The sequence below is a fragment of the Phoxinus phoxinus genome, assembly GCF_949152265.1.
Source record: "Phoxinus phoxinus genome assembly, chromosome: 7".
NCBI classification, from domain to species: domain Eukaryota; kingdom Metazoa; phylum Chordata; class Actinopteri; order Cypriniformes; family Leuciscidae; genus Phoxinus; species Phoxinus phoxinus.
Genome location: NC_136882.1, coordinates 19962034 through 19976336, shown reverse-complemented (window position 1 = coordinate 19976336; position 14303 = coordinate 19962034). Strand labels below are relative to the sequence as shown.

Genomic DNA, 14303 nt, shown 5'->3' with positions numbered 1-14303 from the left:
GTCCAGCAGAGGGCGGGCAAAGATGGGCCGCTACAGCTTCTTCCACTGGAGGAAGGGAATGGTATCCTCTGTTCTTAGCACCGTCTACCACGGAGAATGCTGCTGAGACAGAGGTACGCATTCTGGCTGAGAAGGGGGCTTTCCAGGACTTCGCGACTTCTTCATGAAGCTCAGGAAGAAAAGGCGCGGGTCTAGAGGACGGCGAAACGCGGTCCCCTTGCAGGAAACATCTATCCAGCCGGTTGTGCACGGGCACCTCGGGCGTCGACCACTCAAGGCAGAGGCTCTCAACGGCCTTGAGTGAGCAGACGCATTAGCTCTGCTTCAATGCCTGTTCTTTTCCCTGAAGGCTGGCGAGCAGAGAAGGCGAGATCCACAGAGCTCGACCAATCCTCACCGTCAGATGGCAGAATCAAGCACCTGTCATCCTCCACAGACGCGGCTCCTTCTTCGTCATCTATGGTGGAAGTGGCGGCGGACGGCGGCCGCTGTCCGTCAGTGAGAGACTCGAGCGAAGCCGGCGGGCGAATCGGCGAGCTTTCGCGGGCTGGAGGAGGTTCCGGGGCCTGCTGAGCACAACGCTTTTTACGGCGCGGCACGGCACCGCGGAGGTGCAGTCTCGGCTAAAGATGCCATGTGAGTCCTCAGAGTCACCATGGGCATCTGCTCACAGTGAGGGCATCCGCTGTCAGCGAGCGCGAGAGCTGCGTGATCCTCACCCAGGCAGGAAACGCAGATGATGGCGAGTTGTCGACCAGCGGCTTCAGATGCAAAGGCTCGTCCCGCAGAAAGCTTTTTCAGATGGCGCGGCTTCTTCCTCTCAGGATCCAGCGATGCGAGAGCTTCGCTCTAAGAGATGAAAATCAGAGTATATCAGCCTGTCGAGCTATATTTATAGGCCTAAGCCACGCCTGTTTCGGCGGGACGTGACGTAGTGGGCGGGAAGAGAGGCCTCTCTCGATAGGCTGCTGCAGTTGCCGCAGGACAGCCAATAGGCGCGCGAGCCGTCTTGCCTATGTCTGCATGCTGCCGCAACACATTTTGCATTATTTCAAAATTAAGGATAATTGTTGGCTTCAATATCTCGTGGAAAAGAGTTTTTCCCCTAGCGTAAGATATTACGCAGTACGAGAGTACTCTCGTAAGAGATATATATATATAATCAAGAACATTTTATTGTTTATAAAATTACTTGATGCACACTGATATGTCAAAGTATTTATTAGAATTTTCACTAGATTAAGAAATATCTTATATCCAGGTTGTAGGAGCCTAATTATGCTTATGTTCAGTGACAATTATTGCATATTATGTGTTGCATTTCAGTATTTGAATATTTGTGTTTTGATTGTAAAATTTCTTTATTTGTGTGTACTATTTAGATAAATATTCTCTATATTTACATTGAAATATGTTATATGTTAAAACTGTGCACTGGCCCTTTAAGAATTGCGACTGTAAGTGATGCGGTTGAGCGTCCTTTATAGGAAATAGAGTGGAGTCGCACAGTTTTCTTTACCGCATCCGTGATATTTAGGATTTAATATTATATTTTGTTTATTTTATTTTATTTGTTCAATTTACTAACGAGTCTGGATTAAAGGAAGATTTACCTGAAGAAAACGGTGTATGTGAATTAATTTTAGTGGACACGGAGCGAGTTGACTGAAATTCTGACAATGCGCACTCACACAGGTCCTTAAATATATTTTAATAAAGGTATGATGTTAATACTTTTATAATGATCGTATTAGCATAGCTGTTTGTTTAAAGGTCTCTAGGAGGAGTGGAATGTTGTGATTTAGATTTTTACACATCAGTGTTTTCCCTCATATATACAAACTTTAAAAAATTAATCTGAGTGCTTCTGTGATTCTTTGAACATTTGTAACATAGCCTAAATATTACAAATATTGTGCGGCTGAAAAGACTGAAGTTGTTTTACACATTTAAATTAAATGTATACGATTTTCAGATTTTCAAATCCTTTTTGTCAAAGGGTTAGGAATTGTGAAAAGTAATGGTTACACTTTATTTCGATTTCGAAATAAAGTGTTACCAAAGTAATTAATTATTGTGTGCTCTTGTACTATAGGATACCAATTCATCCTCTCATAATATAAGGAATGCATAATATACCATCCCTTAGACTACTTACTAATAATAGATTGGTCTGAATAAAGTATTATTTAAACATTCTTCAAAATCACTTATTGTCTCAACCTGGTTTTGTTGAATCATTCAATTTTAAGGCTAATTACATTTCTTTTTTTTCTCTCTCTCACATAGATGGGGTAAAACCAACCAATCAGATGAGAGCTTGCCAGATCAAGAAACTGCTTTCTGGTTTTATGTAAAATATGCATCAGACTAGTCATGCCACAATTAGGCCTCATAATCAGACCGCACAATTGTAATGTACTGTATAATACAGCCAGGCCTCACAAGGATAAACTTCAGAAATTATACAGACCTAATAATATGAACACTGAGATCTACATACCAAGCTTTAGCTGGAATGGCCTCTATTCCAACTTGCACAGTCAGGAATTGACTAACAATAGGTGATGTGTTGTCTTTAGTCTTGGTCTAGTATAAAGGTACGGGTGACAGCAGTCAGTCAACAACCAGAATCAGTTTCAGCTTCTCCTTTGTGGAACTACTGAGGATCAGACAACGCAACCATGATGGGCAAGGTAAACTTCATTCCAGTACCCATTACATACAGTTTCACTCAAATTACTTTGATATAATTTATATAAAGTGAAAATTTCATTAAAGATTAACTTTCTTTTAGGTCACCTTCTACGAGGACAGGAACTTCCAGGGTCGCTCTTACGACTGTATGGGCGACAGTGGTGACTTCTCCTCCTACATGAACCGCTGCCACTCTTGCAGAGTAGAGAGTGGGTGCTGGATGATGTATGATCACCCCAACTACATGGGAAATCAGTATTTCTTTAAAAGGGGCGAGTACGCTGATTACATGTCTATGTTCGGGATGAGCAACTGCATCAGGTCCTGCCGTATGATCCCCATGGTGAGCTCCATGAATGTACTGTTTTGTAATACACCCAAAGCCACATCCTATCATTTTAGAATATTTCTTAATTAAATATTTCATTTATATTTATCTAGAATCAAGAAGCAAAAACCTGTAGGTCATAAATTTGCAGGATATAGAAGACAATTCTAAAATCCATCAACTCAAAGCATCCTTTCAAAATGATTTATGAGGCAGAACTACACAGTTCTTGTTATTTGTTTACATTAGATGTTGTTTCTACTAGCTAAACTTGAAAATAATGGACTTCTCTTTCACAACAGCACAGGGGCTCCTACAGAATGAGGATCTACGAGAGGGATAACTTCATGGGTCAGATGTACGAGATGATGGATGACTGTGACAACATCATGGACCGTTACCGCATGTCTCACTGCCAGTCCTGTCATGTGATGGAAGGCCACTGGCTCATGTATGAGCAGCCCCACTACAGAGGCAAGATGTCCTACTTCAGGCCTGGAGAGTACAGGAACTTCAGCAATATGGGTGGCATGAGATTCATGAGCATGAGGCGTATCATGGATTCCATGTATTAGTGTTCAAATGTTTCAATAAAAGAATTTATCTACAACACTACACATTCTGTCTTGAAAATCATTGATGTCAATAATATTTGCATTAGTAGCCCACAAACACCTCATAAATTAAACATCTACAAAGAATTTACTGAATTCTGTTATACTATTGTTAGATAGAAATATAATTGGCTACTGTAAATATTAGGGATGCAGGCTTTCAAATGACAAGGTCCAGTCAAACCTAAAACCCTGTTTATAACTGAGAAACTACAGACTGCATGAAAAAAAGCTTGTTTCTCATAGCTGGTGAAATTACAAATGCTTATTTCATACGGCAGAACATTTTATTATTCGTTCTTACGGCAGAACATTTTATTATTCGTTGATTCTGGGGACTCAGTCATTTTAGTGCTCTTAGATTTGAGTGCGGCATTTGATACAGTTGATCATAACATTCTTTTATTACGCCTTGAAAAGTGTGTGGGCAATCAAGGAACTGCCCTTAGCTGGTTCAAATCTTATCTTAGTAATATAACCTTTTCAGTAGGTATTGGTCGCACTGTTTCATCTGTAGGATGTGTTACCTGTGGTTTTCCTCAAGGGTCTATTCTGGCTCCCATTTTATTTTAACTTTACTTGCTTCCACTAGGTCAATTTTTAGGAAGCATGGAGTGTCTTTTCATTTTTATGTAGATGACACCCAAATCTATTTACCTTTAAAACATAAGGGGCCCTATTTTAACGATCTGAAACGCAAGTATCAAACGCGAAACGCATTTGCTATTATACTCCCGGGATAAATTACTCTTGCACCCAACGCAAATCTAAAATGAGTTGGTCTGAAGTAGCTTCATTATTCATAGGTGTGGTTTGGGCGTAACGTGAAATAAACAGAATCAGAGCTCCTCTCACATTCCCTTTAAGAGCAGGCGCGCTTGTTCCATGGTGGATTGCTATTATAACGGCGGATTTGCCAGGCGCACAGGAGCGCTTCACAGCCGAGGAGACCGACGTTCTCGTCAGGGCCGTAAAAGATCGAGAGAAGTGACATTGTATGGGGATGGCAGAAACCCACCCAAAATAGCTTCGGTTAAACAGGCTTATAATAATGTGGGTAAATGTGTAATCTAGATTTATGCCTATTTTTTCCACATCTTCATGGACATAACAATGATTTCCCTCGTGTGTAAATATTTTTCCTTGTAATAATGTATGATTTGCAAAAATGAAAACTGCTGCGTCTGTTTAGATTAGAGAATCAAAGTTTATGCGCGTTGTTCACACGCTACATAAACAAGCACTAGGTTTTTCCTGGTCAGTGGCGGAATTGTTTTTTAAAACTGCAAAATAGCACCAGGGAACTATTGCGCCGGAACACGCCTCCTCTTTTCGCTGAACAGCCCCCGCAAGCGCAAGTTAATTCCCTAATTTACCGACATGCGTCTGTGTAGGGAAAAGTCAGCTGTGCGCGGGTGCAAAATAGGAATGATACATGCTTGGGTGTACAAAGTCAATTGCGCTGGGTGCAAGATAGGGCCCATGCAATGACAAGCAAGACCTAGAAACCTTGTGAAAAGATGTACGATCATGGATGTCTCTGAATTTTTTTGCATTTAAATGAGAGTGACGCCGGTTCCACACCACAAGCGTCAGCGGCGCGTGAGCAGCACGTTTTTTTTCGGCGTGCATGTTAATCAATGAGTGCATTCACACCGGCAGCAGGAGCAGCGCGTGAGCGTCAAGCAGGAGCGGCGCGTCAGCAGCAGTGCCGCGATTTTCACCCAGCTGTCAGGTCTTCTGTGTTCGGCTTCCTACGGACGCTGTAGTTCGTCAACAATGGCTAAAATGTATGTTTGATTATGTTCCTGAAAATTACAATCGTAATTTAGCTCTCTGTGCTGCACATTTTACGGAAGACAGCTTCCAGAATCTCCACGAATTCAATGCCGGATTAAACAAGAAACTGTGACTAAAACATGAAGCAGTTCCAACTTTAAACCCAGAGGCAGCCGTTGTTTGGCCACAACCTGTAAGTAAGACTTAATAATTTTAAATGTATTTGCATGTATAATTTCAGATGTAATGTTTTAGTTTTATCAAGGACGTAAACAAATGCCAGCGCTGGCGTTAGTAGCCGCTATTTCGTGTGTCAATGACAAACGCGTAAACATTTTGAACCTGAATTTGTACTAATTTTGTAAATGTGTTTTCCATGTATACTTTATGACGTAATTGTTCGATTTGGTCAAGAACGTAAACCAATGCCAACGCGGTTTGTTTATAGTAGCCAGTTAGTTCGATGCTATTTGTATGTATAAGACAAACGTGTATAAAGTAAAAAAAATGATATGTAATCGCAACAGCAAACTTCAGCTGCGGTATTACTCAGTCATTTATTCTATCTGTTATATTAAATGTTTAATCAGGAGAAAACCGTATCTCAAAAGCTAACAAGTGGCAGCAGTGGCATTTTTAAGTAACAGCGTATCGAAATTATTATATAATAATAGTAGAATAGAATAGAATAGAATAATTATAATAAAAAAAATTTCCATTCAGAAACATTTTGTAAGAGCCGTATTTGGGGAGGTTCTGCTTGACTCTCTTCATTGCCGCTTTCTGGGTCTGATTCTGGCTCAAACTGTATGGCAGGATTGACACCATTATTTACATTGACGGAGCACATGCAACTTTCGCCCGTAAAGGTGATGGGCGTGAAGTTTCCGGACAACGTGCATTTCGCAGTTTAGCCAATTACAACACACCGGCCCAACTAACCAATCTGAGCCCATGTCAAGTCAAGTCAAGTCAAGTCATCTTTATTTATATAGCGCTTTTTACAATACAGATTGTATCAAAGCAGCTTCACAGTGATAACATGAAAACAATTTCATCATCATCCACCTTTAAGGCAGATCTATAATATTGTTGAATATTAAATGTCCCCAACTAAGCAAGCCAGAAGGTAAGGCAACAGCGGCAAGGAACCAAAACTCCATCAGGTGACAGAATGGAGAAAAAAACCTTGGGAGAACCCAGGCTCAGTCGGGGGCCAGTTCTCCTCTGGCCAATGAGTGAACAGTGTATGAAGTTCAGAATTAATCAGAGTGTTTGGTAAATGTTACCAAACATTTTAATGATCCTAAGATTTTATTTGAGGCAATAAATTCAGTTATAAATCCTAGACAAGCTAGACATCCTGATCCATCTATCTTAAACTGTGAAGTTTTTTTGAAATTTTTTAATGATAAAGCTAAGGTTTTACAATCTACAATACAGAAACAGGTGACTCCGTCTAGTGACCTGGCTGTGCCTTGTAGCACAGAATGGTCCAAATTCCATCTCATTACTCTTCCAGCTCTGGCGGACATTGTTTTACATCTTAAGCCTTCTTCTTCTAAAGATGATGCTATGTCACCCCGTTTCTTTAAGCAGATTTTTAATAGTGTAGGCACTATAGTTTTGAATCTGATTAACAAATGCCTTAGTCAGGGCATCTGTCCAGCAGATTTTAAGCATGCCACAGTTTTTCCACTATTGAAAAGGCAAAATTTGGCAATAGAGGACCCAAATAACTTTAGACCGATCTCAAATTTGCCGTTTTTAGCGAAGGTTTTAGAAAAAGTGATTTTTAAGCAACTACAAGCACATATTTCGGCAAACTCAATTAGCGAGCCTTTTCAGTCAGGGTTCAAGCCCTGCCATAGTACGGAATCAGTGCTAGTCAAAGTGTTAAATGACATTTTTGTTTCACTGGATAATGGTGAGAGTGTAATTTTAATCTTACTTGACCTCAGCGCTGCGTTCGACATGGTGGACCATAAGATTTTAATAAATCGGTTAGAACACTGGGTCGGCCTAAAGGGAAATGTGCTCAAGTGGTTTGAATCTTACCTCACAGAGAGATCTTTTTCGGTTAGTTTTGAGGGTCGTGATTCTGCAAGAGGTCCTCTTCATCAGGGAGTTCCGCAAGGATCAATTCTTGCGCCAATTCTCTTTTCCCTTTACATGTTACCTCTGGGGGAGATTTTTCGGAGACATAAAGTGTCTTTTCACTGTTACGCCGACGACACGCAGATTTATCTGCCTGTGAAAGAACTAAATCCAAACTCTCTCGATATTTTATTAGCATGTCTAAATGACGTTAAGAAATGGATGGCCGCAAATTTTCTGAAGCTAAATGAGAACAAAACCGATGTCATTGTTTTTGGTCCAAAAAAACTTGACGTGATTCAGTGCATAAATAAAACTTCCCTTAGTAATTTTATAAAGTCTAGTGTTAAAAATTTAGGATTTGTTTTAGATAGTGATTTAAAAATGGACAAGCAAATCAGCTCTGTGGTGAGGTCATGTTTTCTCAATCTACGGCTATTAGCTAAGACGAAACCGTTTCTTTCTAGCTCTGATTTCGAGAAAGCTATCATATCCATTGTTTTTTCAAAAATGGATTACTGTAATTCCCTCTATCTCGGTGTGGATACTGGAGCAATTATGCGTCTTCAGAAAGTCCAAAATGCGGCAGCAAAAATGTTAAAGTCGGCAAAAAAATATGATGCCGTGACTCCACTTCTAATTTCACTTAAGTGGTTGCCAGTACGTTTCAGAATTATCTACAAGATCCTGGTACTAGTTTTTAAGGCGCTGCACAATCTAGCTCCAGTTTATCTGTCAAACCTGGTCACTCTTTATATCCCTCCTAGATCCCTGAGATCGGAGAACAAACAACTGCTGTGCACTACCAGGACAAAGTATAAACATAGAGGTGACAGAGCCTTTTCTCGAGTAGGTCCTAAACTGTGGAATGACCTGCCTATGTCCATTAGATCAGTCACATCCTTATACATGTTCAAACCAATGCTGAAGCAACATCTTTTAAATTCCTATGCAAAAAAACTGTAAACTGCTTATTGTCTATGTGTGTTAGGCTATGTGTTTTTCTATTTATCCCTTTTGTTCTGTGTTGTTTATTTGTGGACTGTAAAGCACTTTGGGCAACGTGAGTTGTATTAAACTGTGCTATATAAATAAATAAACAAACAAACAAACATATTTGTCCAGTTCCGGTTGGTTGAAGTCGGAGTGGAGAGGAGGAGAGACTGGTTGACACTTCAGGTCAGCGGCGTCGTCGTCGTGTCCTGGCGCTGGTCCTTCATCAGATCTGGATACGGACTGGTTCCGGTGGACAGCAGTAAACCTCGGGATAGACAGAGAGACTAATATTAGCGTAGACGCCATCCTTATTATGATGTACCAAGTACATCAGGATTTACGGGAAGTGTTCCCGGTCCCGGCTGTTCTAAACTATGCAGCCTAATTATATAAGTCTATAATGTGTTATGTGTATGCTAGGCCGAAGAGATGTGTTTTTAGTCTAGATTTGAACTGACAGAGTGTGTCTGCTTCCCGGACAATGGTAGGAAGACTGTTCCAAAGTTTTGGTGCTAAGTAGGAAAAAGATCTACCGCCAGCAGTCGATTTTGATATTCTAGGTATTATTAACTGGCCGGAATTTTGAGATCGCAGTAGACGTGAAGGACTATAATAAGTTAAGAGCTCGCTCAAGTACTGCGGAGCTAAACCATTTAGTGCTTTGTAAGTGATCAGCAATATTTTAAAATTTATACGATGTTTAATAGGCAGCCAATGCAGTGTTGACAGAACGGGGCTAATATGGTCATACTTCCTGGTTCTAGTAAGAACTCGAGCTGCTGCGTTTTGAACTAGCTGTAGTTTGTTTATTAAGCGTGCAGGGCAGCCACCCAGTAGAGCATTACAATAATCTAGCCTTGAGGTCATAAACGCATGAACTAATTGTTCTGCATTATTCATTGAGAGCATATGACGTAATTTAGATATATTTTTAAGATGGAAGAAAGCGGTTTTACAGATACTAGACACATGACTTTCAAATGAAAGATTGGTATCAAAGAGCACACCCAGGTTCCTAACCGACGACGAAGACTTAACAGAGCAGCCATCAAGTGTTAGACAGTACTCTAGGTTATTACGTGTGGAAGTTTTTTGTCCAATAATTAGAATCTCTGTTTTTTCTGAATTTAGTAGTAGGAAATTACTAGTCATCCAATTTTTTATATCAGCTATGCATTCCGTTAATTTTGTGAATTGGTAGGTTTCGTTAGGTTTTGAAGAAATATACAGCTGAGTATCGTCGGCATAACAGTGAAAGCTAATTCCATGTTTCCTAATGATATCTCCTAATGGTAGCATATACAGAGTGAACAGCAGCGGTCCTAGTACTGAGCCTTGTGGTACGCCATACTGAACTTGTGATTGATAAGACATCTCTTCATTTACTGCTACAAACTGATAACGGTCAGATAAGTATGATTTAAACCATGCTAGTGCAATTCCACTAATGCCAACATAATGTTCGAGTCTATTTAAAAGGATGTTGTGGTCAATGGTGTCAAATGCAGCACTAAGATCCAGTAATACTAATAGAGAGATACAACCACGATCGGATGATAAGAGCAAATCATTTGTGACTCTAACGAGAGCTGTCTCGGTACTATGGTACGGTCTAAATCCGGACTGAAAATCCTCGCAGATATCATTTCTTTCAAGAAAGGAACACAGTTCCTTGTCTGTTTCTGAGGGAGTGGTTTCATAGAATCAGGAAGTCAACCGGTCGTTCAAATGACAGAGGAGAAAGCGTCTTACAATAAAGGTGAAATTTATGAAAAATAAGGCTTAAAAAAAAAAAAAAGACTTAGACATGTTATATTGCACCCCATAAACACAATCATGCAAATAAAAAAAGCAGTAAACCACCCCTTTAAAACGCACTTGCTGCAGCAAGCTGACCCAATCGAGACGGCTCGCACGCTTATTGGCTGCTCTATGGGCTGCACTTAGGGTCCAATCACATTCGGCCCCACCCCTACATACTCCCTGTTCAGGCCCCCTTTTTGGCCTAAACATTAGTTACTCGTCTTATGATCCCCGGGCACTTGCCCTGGGACGTTGATGAATAGAGTCTTTGTGAGCACACACAGCGTTTTACACGGGGTTCCCGATGCGTAAGCCATCTTACGCAACACAAGAGTACTCTCGAAAGGGAACGTCTCGGTTACTAACGTAACCTCGGTTCCCTGAGATGAGGTTCCTCTCCATAGGTTGCAGCAATTGCCGCAGAACAGCCAATAAGCGCGCGAGCCGTCTCGCCTGGGTCTGCTTGCTGCAGCAAGTGCGTTTTAAATTAAAGCAAATTATAAGGATAATTTTAGGCTTCAATCTTCTCGAGAAAAGGGGTTTTCCCGATGCGTAAGCCAGCTTACACAACACTCGTTCCCTCATCTCAGGGAACCGAGGTTACGTTAGTAACCGAGACGATTTTACCTACAAGCAGCAACCAAGTTGTGTGTGCTTCCATTAACCAGCCAACACAATCTCCAAAGCATCCAGCAAAGATAAGAGACTGATTAATCCATTTAAATTCACCTTTCAACCGGCTCAAAGTCTCAGTCATTTACCTTTTTGTTTGTTCTCTGCTGCTGCTTAAAATAAATGGTTAAACATCATCTGTGCTTCTCTTCTCTGACTATACTTGCCGTTACACTAACGCTTAGTCACCTATTAGGGGTCAGCCCTACTATGTACAGTACTATGATCTGACACACTAATTCTAATCTAATGTTAGCTGTATAATACTAAATCGGATGAATACTATGAAAATTTGGATGCATTCAATTTAACTATGCTAAAAAAATAAACATGGTCACTTCTACTTCATCACTCTGCAAATATACTAGAAAATAGCAAGGAAATGAGTGGGGAGGGCAGGGCATGATGTAACAAATGCATTTTTTTTATTAGAAATAAACTCAATAATTAAACAGAATTTCTTGAACCTAAAAAATAAACCCTACCTCAAAGACGTTTTAGAACAATACATCTTAAATAAAAACGTTTAATCATAAAAATGCTTTAATAAAAATAAAAAGAATCATCTCTCTTGTCTGTTCAGCGTCCAGTGATTTTACACAACTATAAACATTAATTATTTGATTAACAAAACAAAAAATGATTAATTTTATTATCTGCCAATTACCTACAGGCAAAATAAACTGTTCATAGAGTAGATTGTATTTAACAATATTTGTATTCATTATGACCTCATTATGAAATTGTAAGTATAATTTCTTCCTTGAATAAGTAAATTAGTAAAAACTTGATTATTTCAGTAGTCCTCAAGTAAAATAAAATAAAAAAATCCTAAAACAATAGGTAAGTTTTGTAATGAGGTACAATTAACAAAATACTTTAAAACCTCTTTCACGTGTGTTTAGTATAGTATAGTAGTGCATAATTACAATTTAAACTTCAGAAATTCTAGAATGACAAATTTGAGTGGTAAGGTCTAGATACTGTGCTTCAGCTTGAATGGCCTCTTTTCCAATTTGCACAGTCAGGAACTGACTAACAATAGGTGCTGTGTAGTCTTTAGTCTTGGTCTAGTATAAAGGTACGGGTGAAAGCATCAGTCAACAACCAGAATCAGTTTCAGCTTCTCCTTTGTGGAACTACTGAGGATCAGACAACGCAACCATGATGGGCAAGGTAAACTTCATTACAGCTAAGATTTCCAACCAGTTTAACACCAAAAACATTTGATTTGCTAATTTTCACTTTAAACAACTCAAAAGATCAACTTTGAATTTGCAGGTCATCTTTTACGAGGACAGGAACTTCCAGGGTCGCTCTTATGAGTGTATGGGCGACAGTGGTGACTTCTCCTCCCACATGAACCGTTGTCATTCTTGCAGAGTGGAGAGCGGGTGCTGGATGATGTATGATCATCCCAACTACATGGGAAATCAGTATTTCTTTAAAAGGGGCGAGTATGCTGACTACATGTCTATGTTTGGAATGAGCAACTGCATCAGGTCCTGCCGTATGATCCCAATGGTGAGCTACATAAAAAAATGTTGTTTGTAATAAACACTTTTTAATAAAATACTTTTATTTGGAAATACACAAAGCTGAGAGCCGATAAAACAATTTGGGACATTGAGGAAAATGTTAAAATCTCAAAAAAAGGACACTTTCAGAGAGTTTCGCTACACTGTAAACATAACTGACTTCTCTTCCACTACAGTACAAAGGCTCCTACAGAATGAGGATCTACGAGAGGGAGAACTTCATGGGTCAGATGTACGAGATGATGGATGACTGTGACAACGTCATGGACCGTTACCGCATGTCTCACTGCCAGTCCTGTCATGTGATGGACGGCCACTGGCTCATGTATGATCAGCCCCACTACAGAGGCAAGATGTCCTACTTCAGGCCTGGAGAGTACAGGAACTTCAGCAATATGGGTGGCATGAGATTCATGAGCATGAGGCGTATCATGGACTCCTTTTACTAGTTTTCTAGCATTTTTCTAGCATTTCTTAAATTAATAAAGTAATTCTTCTACAACACTGTCTTAAAACATCATTAAATGGCAATAATATTTTTATGAGCAGTCCACAAAAGAAATTTTGCGAAATTTAAAAATCCCTGGTAGCTCTTCGGGCAGGCACATAGTTTAAAAAGAAAACTACAATTGTTTTAAACATCAATCAAAAACATTTTAAAAATACAAATATTAACAATAGTATATAAAATAATCAAATTACAATCATCGATACAAAAATGCATTTGGTTTTAACTGAACTGAAATTCATCCTGACCTGTCTTTTTTGGCTGAGAACTGAAATACAGTCGTAAATCCATCTGTCTCTTATAGGGCTGTAACGATTAATCGCGATTAATCGAAATCCAAAATAAAAGTTTGTGTTTACATAATAAATGTGTGTGTATTGTGTATAATTATTTTGTATATATAAATACACACACATGCTTGTATATATTTGAGAAATATTTGCATTTATATACTGCATACATATTTTTATATGATTTATATTATATATAAATAGAACTATTTTATATATAAATAACACATTTTTATTAAATATATACATGCATGTGTGTGTTTATATATAGAACTTAATTATACAGAATACACACACATTTATTGTGTAAACACAAACTTTTATTTTGGATTTCGATTAATCGCGATTAATCGTTACAGCCCTAGTCTCTTACCTTTTTCACACATGCACACACAAGTGTTTTCTCCACTGCATGCAGCTCGATCACTTAGCCACAGTACATTAAGTGAGAACGACACTCCTTTACAGGGGCCAGACAGCTGTCACTTTTGACACTAGCATGTACACATGTCCTACTAATGACGCAACTAATCAGGCAAGTTCAACACACGAGACATTAGCAATGGATTTAACATAAATAATTATGACATATTAGTCACAGACAACAGCATTAAGAAAATAAAGGGTGCGATATGCAGCTAGCTGACATAACATCTTGCCGCATGATGAAAAAAAATCTCAAACGCCTCCCTTTAGTCAGTGGCATTTTGACTTAGCGGCAAACCTGAACCAATTTAATCCAATAAATAAATCGTCACTCTCATATCCAGTTCACAAACTTTGGATTCATGCAGTTGCGCGCAGTTGCTCTCGATCGACTGCACTGATCAAAAGCACGATGGGAAACGACTTGCTGAACACACAGCTTAATGCTCATTGGTTTAAACAACCGTGATGTATTGTTCTCTTTTAAAATGTTTGAATTTAAAACTCCCGACTCCACGAAAAATTTCGTGTTTTTATGTGTATGAATTATGTGTA

The 14303-nt window shown here is 39.3% G+C and overlaps 2 protein-coding genes across 2 annotated transcripts; both read left to right on the top strand.

The window, feature by feature from the left end:
- The first annotated feature begins 2632 nt into the window (after positions 1–2632).
- LOC307001785 (gamma-crystallin M2-like) lies at positions 2633–3635 on the top strand. The gene is made up of 3 exons (XM_079618707.1): positions 2633–2696; positions 2798–3040; positions 3328–3635. The coding sequence occupies exons 1-3, from the start codon at positions 2685–2687 to the stop codon at positions 3598–3600; spliced, it is 528 nt and encodes a 175-aa protein (XP_079474833.1). The 5' UTR covers positions 2633–2684; the 3' UTR covers positions 3601–3635.
- Positions 3636–12073: 8438 nt separating this feature from the next.
- On the top strand, positions 12074–13026 carry LOC307001782 (gamma-crystallin M2-like). Its single transcript, XM_079618704.1, has 3 exons — positions 12074–12162; positions 12268–12510; positions 12701–13026. The coding sequence occupies exons 1-3, from the start codon at positions 12151–12153 to the stop codon at positions 12971–12973; spliced, it is 528 nt and encodes a 175-aa protein (XP_079474830.1). The 5' UTR covers positions 12074–12150; the 3' UTR covers positions 12974–13026.
- Positions 13027–14303: the final 1277 nt, after the last annotated feature.

What these genes read in the sequence shown, in the direction of transcription:
- LOC307001785 (XM_079618707.1), top strand. An exon ending in CCTGCCGTATGATCCCCATG is followed by an intron (nt 3,041 to 3,327) that starts GTGAGCTCCATG and finishes CTTTCACAACAG; the next exon opens with CACAGGGGCTCCTACAGAAT.
- LOC307001782 (XM_079618704.1), top strand. An exon ending in CCTGCCGTATGATCCCAATG is followed by an intron (nt 12,511 to 12,700) that starts GTGAGCTACATA and finishes CTTCCACTACAG; the next exon opens with TACAAAGGCTCCTACAGAAT.